At 37.9% G+C, this 8,850-nt stretch overlaps 1 protein-coding gene across 1 annotated transcript; it reads right to left on the minus strand.

The window, feature by feature from the left end:
* Window positions 1-4,400: 4,400 nt before the first annotated feature.
* Window positions 4,401-8,592, minus strand: LOC133993185 (putative methyltransferase DDB_G0268948). The gene is made up of 6 exons (XM_062432060.1): window positions 8,303-8,592; window positions 7,978-8,138; window positions 6,763-6,979; window positions 5,290-5,393; window positions 4,808-4,945; window positions 4,401-4,534 (listed from the first exon to the last, which is right to left on the minus strand). Exons 1-6 carry the CDS (start codon window positions 8,411-8,413, stop codon window positions 4,438-4,440), a joined length of 828 nt encoding a protein of 275 aa, XP_062288044.1. The 5' UTR covers window positions 8,414-8,592; the 3' UTR covers window positions 4,401-4,437.
* Between the last annotated feature and the right edge of the window lie 258 nt (window positions 8,593-8,850).

Below are 8,850 nucleotides of genomic sequence, written 5' to 3' on the forward strand. Positions count from 1 at the left end.
AGAAGAAAAGTTGTTAGCATACTTTGTTGTGCTGTAGTCATGTGGAAAGCTGATTGAATGTGCAATGTTTGCAAGTAGCAAAAGTCACAGGCTCACAGCAATACATGACTCATGAGAGGAATGTCTGCTTTATTTACTACTTTTTTATGGATTGCATTCAAAAGACAACATTTCATTTAAGAATAATAAAAGGAAATGAGCACAATACCCTTCTGCAACATTCATATGCTCGAATAGGTTTTTTTACGCCTCCAGTTTTTCCCTTTTTTTTGTAAATATCTGCAGTTGTCAAGTAGGGCTTGTAGTTTTAGCAGAGATCTTGCAAATGGTGTTACATGCACCACTTTCATTGAGGAGATGGAAACATCTGTGGAGCAGACACACCGGATATGCTCACTGTTTGACAGAAAAACTCATTTGGTTTGAAGTCGGTCCAACTCACTCTGCCGGATTTGAGCAGATCAAGAGTACACCGAAAGGGCGAGTAGCCTGGCACCATTGACGTAAAGAGGTAGAAAGTCCATCTTCTGCTGTCACAGAGGAAGATGAAAGAATTTAAAGATGCTATCTCTCTCGCTCTCTAACACAAACTTACACTTAACACCTACAATTTATTTTAGAGCACTTGTTTTTGATCAGTGAAATCCTCTTTGACTTGAATGGGAGGAGAAGACAGAGAGATGTTTCCTCTGATTAATACAAATGAGTATGCAAATAAGCCCCAGCACATATTTGCATATTCAAATTAGTGCTGAAAAGTAGTTTCATTTGATCATCTTTATGGGGTGGACTTCTTGTTGTGTATGACTCCTGAAATATCCAATATTTAAAAGATAAGGCTGGTGATTTTCCATAATTTTGATTGTTGTCAACAAAGCTCATGTAACCAACAATGAATTGATCCTACTAACAAGTACTGTGTGTGTGTGTGTGTATCCAGAGCCTGATATATCGTATTCCTCTGTGCCGTAGTACTCCATTGTTGTCATAAAACTATTGAAACCACATTAATGGGCTACATCATTGCTCTAGGTGAAATGTTCCTTCACCACAGATAGTTTGGTCATGGTAGTTTGTTTAGGAAATGCATATCACAACGATTGTCAATACCAAAAATATAGAAAATCAACACCCATATCCTTTATTTTCATGATACATATCTATGTATGTATAAATCTGTGAAAGAGACTTCAAGATGAAGTAACTGGAGACACTCAGACTGTGTTACAGAAGGAAACATCTTACCATGAAAGGACATATTTTCAAAACAGATCAATAATAAATCATTTGAAGTGTGCCGAATTTTTACAGCAGGTGCATAAGAAATGATTTAAGCTAATGTTTTCCATCAATAATCTTCCAGACAATGGCAAATATTTGGATATCTCAATGGACCTTTGAGCTCATACAGCTGCAACAACAGATAACAGATTTTGATCAAAACTCTCAATTTGTATTTAGTCACCATTGTTCCTCTCTTCTTTTTGCTTAAAAGGTTGTTTTGGCTTCCTGGCCCAGGAATTAGTGGGCATGATTTCACATCACGAAAGTATCTGCACCTGGGTAGTTTATTCCTCAGCCTATTTAGGTGTCTTCTTTGTTAACCTCTCTCTCTTTTCTCTTTCTTCCAGGTCTCCACCAGCCAGATGTGTTAGGGTTTTTGTTTTGTTTGCACATATCACGTATTTCACTCATCCACACATTGCATTCATTACTGTCGTAGCTGTCTAGCATTATTATATTTTAACTTAAGTTGATAATAAATGTTATTTTAGAAGCTTTATTCATGTGTGATTCCCTTCTTTGTTGCTGACTCTAAGCCAGTTTGTAACGCCATTATAATAAAAAATGTTAAGATATTACTTTTCTACTTTTTTGCATGTTTTCACTAGCAACCATAAGGATTATTACTACATTCTTGTCCATCACTACAATAAACGGTGAAGACAAAGACACTAATCATTTAAACGAGCAAAATGTGATAATTATAATATATATTCAGAACATTCAAGCTTTTTTTCAGTCAGGCTTAAAACATAGTGGCACTGAAGTTGCCTCTTTGTACTCAGCACTGCGCCAACAATCCTTCATACCAATAATATGATGCACTGCACTGCATGTAGGTCAACAGAAGAATCAAACACATAGTAAGATACTCTGTGATAGCTTTGACCACAAAATAACTCTTTGTGATTACTGTTTAAGATACAGTACACTGTTCACACAAACACATCTACACATTGGAGCAGAGCAGGGTCCAAGTTGGAAAATGAAAACGCTGCCTGCCAAAAGATAGAAACTGATAACTTGCTGGTCTGGTGCTACCAGGTGCAGAAAATATAAACACTCAGAACAGCTGCATCAGTCAAACAGAGTCAAGCCATGGCCTAAAGTCAAGCAAGCAGCTACTTAATAAAAAAGGACCGGAGCTTCCCTCTGCACTGCCAATACTAAAACAGATGATTCAGAACTCAAGAAAGAGGCCAGACTTAACACAAGGGGGCACCTGGGATGTTTCTATCTGTGAGAAAGTGGATAAAGTCAAAGAAAGTGTAAGGGTATATCACAGCAGATCTTTCAGTGATAGAAAAATGATTGATGCGAACATTTCTGCCCAGGTGTAAAGATGGAGGGGGATTTCAGTGTATCGAGTGTGACAAGCATTACAAACGTGATGTGAGACTGATAAAGGATCAAAGGCCCAAACACAGGATTATTCTACAGCACAGACAGTAAAGAACAAATAAATAAATACGACCAATAGAAGGAGAAGAAGGATTAATCTGGAGCATTTTTGCAAACCATAAAAATGTCTTAGGCACACAAATACTGTATATCTACGGTAGTCTGCAATTTCACATTTTAGAAAAACTGTAGTTGTATCAGAGATGTTGGAAGACAAAGATATGATTAGAAAATCTCAGAGAATATACCAAAGTGATAAACAAAAGCATAAATTCAGGTCCAAATGTAGTAGATGTACTTAATGAGATAGGTTTCTGAAAATGTTGGAATAAAATATATAAAAAACTTCAAATAAAGATTGTGAGAGCTGAGAATATCTTTATTACACTCACTTTCAGAATAATCATATAGGCTCACCTCCTGGTTAGATGTGTTTTATGAGCTAGAGCTAGTTTATTATGAACACAGAATCAAGGAGAAAGCATGCAGTATTTAATGTTTTCAGATCATTTTCTGAACACAATCACAGGTAAATCTAACAAGAAACATAATTTGGTTAATGGGACTTTAAATAAACAGAGGGGTCTCTGAGAGTTATTTTTAGTGACTGCATGTGTTCTGGGTTTGGGCCATGTTACAAGTTATGAGTTAAAGACAGCTGACTCTCAAGCAGTTTGTGTTTGCTCATAGGTTAAATGTGTGTTGAGGTTAATTCACATACTCAAAGAGACTTTAATAAAGAACAGCAACTACATATGGTTCACTTTCTCCTTCAAGAGAATGGTGATGATATTGTAAACAGGTAAAACATGACGAAAGAGCAAAATTGTGATAAGTCATTTTTTATTTATATATGGTTAACATTATGTGTCAGTGAAAGTTATGAAAAAAGTCCTGACTAGAGTTTATTATGCCATGCCACTAATCACTGGTACTTTTGATCAAATGCTTCCCTCTAGTGGTACTTTGTAAAACAACCTCTCCAATGTATTGTATTCTTAATATGAAATGGATAAACGGTAGGTTTCAGCACATTTCACTAAATCACTAACAAGCACCTTAAAATGAGAGGAAGAGGGATGTTTGATAAATATAATGTAGAGTCAATGAAGATTTTTGCAGGTTTTATATAAAACAGTATTTAGTGTAATTTAAAGCATTACTTTGATACTTTAGGAAAGCTTTAGATGAGAATATGTATCTTATGTCTCCATGGTGAAAATGTAGCTGAAACAAGCAGCCGGTTAGCTTAGCTTAGCTTAGCTTAGCTTAGCTTAGCATGAAGACTGGAAGCATGAGAAAACAGCAGGCTTGGGTCTGTCTAATGGTCTACATCAGCACCTTGAAATCTCACTAATTAACATGATATGTCTCGCTTATGTGAAAAATGACAATTCACACAAGGCTAGATATTTTCCTTGTTTCTAGTCTTTGTGCTAAGCTAATAGTCTGTTGGCTCCAGCTATAGCCTATATTTACTGTACAGAAAGGAGTGGTATGATCATCTCATCATCTAACTCTTAACAAAAAAAGAAAATAGTATTTCCCAAAATGTCAAACTATTCCTTTAAATAAGTGGCATAAGTAGCAAAGAGTTCAAGTTCAAACTTGACATTCCATATTTAAATTTACATATTTTAAATGTCAAAACAAAACACAGAAAAGTTAATCAAATCCCAGATGGTATAGTAGCACACATTTCTGTATCTTTCACTACATTCATGACTTTGCAAATGTGAGTGCTGGCTGGAGTCAGGCTTGCTGTGGTTTGCAGGCCAGCAGGTAGAAATACTTCACACCCACCACCACCTCTGTCTCTGCAGAGGTGACCCCCATTACAGACATAAACCTGGGGAGAGGAGCACAGGAGACAGAGAGTTTCATCATATCTCTCCAACATGTTAAAATATTTATGAAACATCCATGTAAAATATTTATCTTTTCTTTCACATAACACTAACATCCTGATTACTTTTTATCATGTGTTGGTAGTAAGTTTAGCTCCAGCTTGTCAAAAGCAACCAATGATGCACTGTATACATTCATCAGATTCATTTACATGTCAGTCATGGACAAAGACATGTGTATTAAACTACAATGATTAATTTAAGGCATGATTAACCGTTGACAGATGTCTTCAGAAAGTCTGACAGCCTTCTCCGTGTCATCTCTCAGCAGAGCCTGATAACTGGAGAAAGACTCCACCAACCCCATGTAGCTGGACAGAGGCATGGGCTTTCTCACCCACATACACTCCTGCCTGCAATGCATACAGTAAAATCCGACACATACACATGCAGTCAATAGATAAACATACATGTACATACATTTTTATAAATTCAGTGTGGAATTTGATGTAGATACAAATCCATCTGTCTTTAGTTAGCGTCACACCCAGTTAAATAGAGAAGGCTATTAGTGAAATTACACCCAGTAGAATATGCAAGAATGAGGGAAATTCAAGTGTGCCCAAAAATTAAAGCCAGAGTACACTAACATTTGTGACTAAACATGTTTTTGCATGACACAACGAGCTGCTGGCTGATGAAAATCTTCAGATCTGAGTCTGTATGTGTGAGAACAAAGATGTCAGCTGTCACTCACCACTCTTTGTCAGGGTAAGGGATGGTTTCGTAGGCTTCCCTATACAACTCAATCGAGCTGGGGCCGAGGTGAGGACTGCGGTAAGGATGCAAGGCTGCATAAAACTGATAAACACCAAGAGATGAGGACTCATAACACATTACTTCTGTCTGCTTCATCTACTAAACAGTAAAGTAGCTCAAATTCCTATTTATCTGTGTGTGAAATGTATGCAAGGTTTGTGTTCATGTCTTAAGATCTTTATTCAACATTTTAATGGTGTCTGATTTCAACAGCTGGATCATTTGTTGACTTGTTGAAAAATATATATGCAACCTGACTGCATTGAGATGAGTTGTACCATTCAGTTGATGAATATTTTACCCATAAAATCCACCAGATGATGCTGTGGTTCATTTTTGATGCAAGGCTGTGCAACATTCCTGCAAGAAAATCTCAATGAATATGACATGAGGATGTGACTGATAGTAGTAACACATGCAGGGCTGTCTCTTCAACTCACTGTCTCCTTTTTTCATCTTGGAATAACAGATCCACGAACTCACTACCTCCACTCCACCAAATAAATGAAATAGGGGCTCAGGTACTTTTTATAGTGTGAAGAAAGCTGATCGCCACTATAGGGAGGACTATGTTGGGCTTCTATGTTGGTTGCCTGGGTATTGAAGGGGTTTTAGCTGTTACTTTGTATAGGCTTGTTTGCATATTCAGATGATGTAACAGTGCCGAGGCCGCCTGGGACCATACTTCCCCTACATGTACACCATATATGTACCATATATGACTGATGATGTGTCTTATTCTTTCATTTTTTCAAGATTTCCTCCATAACACCTCAAAAGGTCTGCAGGAGCCCATCTGGTTGGGAACTATGTAGCAATATGTGTTAAGGTGTTGAGGTACCTACCCGATAACAAAACCACACAGATATGTCAATGTGTGGTTTAAAGATTCCTCATAACCCCCTGTACCTTAATTTGACCCCATTTAGTGACTTTAAAATCCCTTTGAATAAATATGGCTCAATTTTGAACCAGAACCCTCTCTATGTGCAACAATTCACACCAGCTGCAGTTTCCATTTTTGTGTATATGTAATAGAGCAAAAATCACTCTTCAGTTTTAACTGCTCACAGCTCATTGATATGCATGCTGTGAAGTAGACATGGCTTTGTATTAAGGAAAATAACAGGTTGGAAACCACTGCTCTAGTTAGGACAGCAACATTGAGATTGCATTATTGATTTGTTGAGCAATTATGAATGCATGTTGACGTAGGTTAACCGTATATGTGCCGCTTACTTGACCATGTGCCCTGAAATCTGTGCCCATAACTGTCTTCACAATAGAAAAAAAGGTCTCATATCCAGCTCTGCAGATGTGGTTGAGGATGTGAGTGCTCAGTCACAATAAAATGACTCATATATTATATCTGTGGGTGTATATATTCATATAATCAATATTCTGTAAGCACCTCTTTGCAGACTTGGTTGAGTGTCTGCGGGCAGCAGTCGGGGTAGCTGAGCTCCATGTCAATGGTGTAGTTGAGCAGAGCCAAGCAGCCATGAGGCTTCAGGACTCTGTGGACCTCCTTGAGAAAGCGTGGCCTGTCAAACCAGTGGAAGGCAGACATGGCTGTCACCAGGTCCACTGAGCTGTCAGCAAACGGCAGCTCCTCAGCCACACACTGTCTAAAGATGGAACAATAGCAGAAATTTGCAGCATGAAATATTTTTTTCAGTAAACACCTGAACATACAACGTGTTTGATGTTGATCCAGAGCAAAGCTGCTGGTAGTATAAAGGTTACGAGTTTGTCAGGTACCAGCTCTTGAATTATGAACTTCTTAAATTTGCTGTGTGAATATTAACCCAGGGTTTAGTGTACTTAGTGGCTCCAATTTACATTTATTTCAGATGTGCACACTGAATGTCTGGTGTGATCGTTTACTGCACTCACTGGGATTTTTTTGCATGCCTTCTCTGTCACAGTTCACTGATTTGAACTTTGCCTGTTTCTTGTTGTCTTTATTCCCATTATGCTCTGCACAAAGCATTAATCGCTGCACATTGGAAAATGAATGTGAGGTGGAAAACTTGCAGACAAAAAATGTGAATAATAACAAGATTAATAATACAACATGAATTGCCAGAATAAATTAATTGCAGATTAATTCAAAATGTATCTGGTATTTTTGTTTTGAAATAAATGATAAAATAATTGTAATTGAGTGTCATTTAAAATCCATCACTCCTAAAATCAACTTTAAAGTGTGAGAATCCAAACAACACTATCCTGTGTTAAGAGTTCATTTGTTCTGTTGTATGGGCCTCACTGCATGACCGACTTTCACAACAAGGGTCTCATTGTTCCTGCTTTGGCCAAGTTTCAATAAAGAAGCTTAACACATTCTCAGAGAAAGATGTGATGTTATGTCATGTTTTGGGTTTTTTTTTTCCTTCAAACATATACTGTAGCCTAACTTTGCATTTTATTAGACTTGCTTCATCTTAGATTTAGGTAACCCTCTTTATCCATAGACTTACATTAACTTAATTATGTCAAAAGAAAAACAAATCCTGTTTGACTGCAGAATGCCTTCAATGTCTTTCTTGTATTTTATGTGAAATATATTTTCTACAGACTCTAGTGTTTAAAAAACTTTGTGTCTCAGTTAGTTCATGCTTACCTATATGTGATGTTTGGCTCTTTAGCATGCTGCACAGCCATTTCCAGCTGGGCAGGACTCACATCTGTCCCCACCACAGAAGCAAAGTGTCTGGCCAGCAGCAAAGTGCCCTGACCTGAGCCACAGCCCACATCCACTGCAAGCTCAAAGGGCTGACCTTTCTGACAAAATATGCAACGTGCTATAAGACATTGTACATTATACATTAGTAATAAGATGCAAAACAGCATAACATGTTTAAACTCTGCAGTCCTTTTGAGGGAACTTAGTATGCCTAGTTTAATTTAAAATTCAGAACAATAAATGGTGAAGCCATCCTGCTCACCTTTTTTTCCAGGAAGTCAAGCACCTGTTGTATCAGATGATCTGATGGACAAATCCTGTACTTCCAGTAGGAAGAAGCATGATCCTTGCCTTCAAACAGGCGGTAAGCCATAGCTGGTGGATACTGCTTGACTGACTAACTTTCTGAACAGCAGATTTAGAACTGGAAACTGGAAAAGAGGAGCTATCTTCCACGTTGAAAAGACTGTATTTTCTCTGCCTGCAGTAAGATAGACACACACACACACACACACACACACACACACACACACACACACACACACACACACACACACAGAGAGACAAAAGAGAGAAACAGTGGGGTGCTTGGGAGCTGGGAGGTCCCACTACTTCCACTGAAACATGGTATGTTTGACAATGAGACCCTTTAAAGGGACAGCTCCTAAATGATTTTTTTATATAAATGTTCTCAGGGTAGTAAGTGGAGATGGACCAAGATGAAAGACAAGGGAGGCCGCAGATACCGAAGTATCACTTTTTAATCCAAATATAGCAGCCAAAGCAGAACAAAACAGAAGAAGACAGAGC

The sequence above is a fragment of the Scomber scombrus genome, chromosome 13 (assembly GCF_963691925.1).
Source record: "Scomber scombrus chromosome 13, fScoSco1.1, whole genome shotgun sequence".
Lineage (NCBI taxonomy): Eukaryota > Metazoa > Chordata > Actinopteri > Scombriformes > Scombridae > Scomber > Scomber scombrus.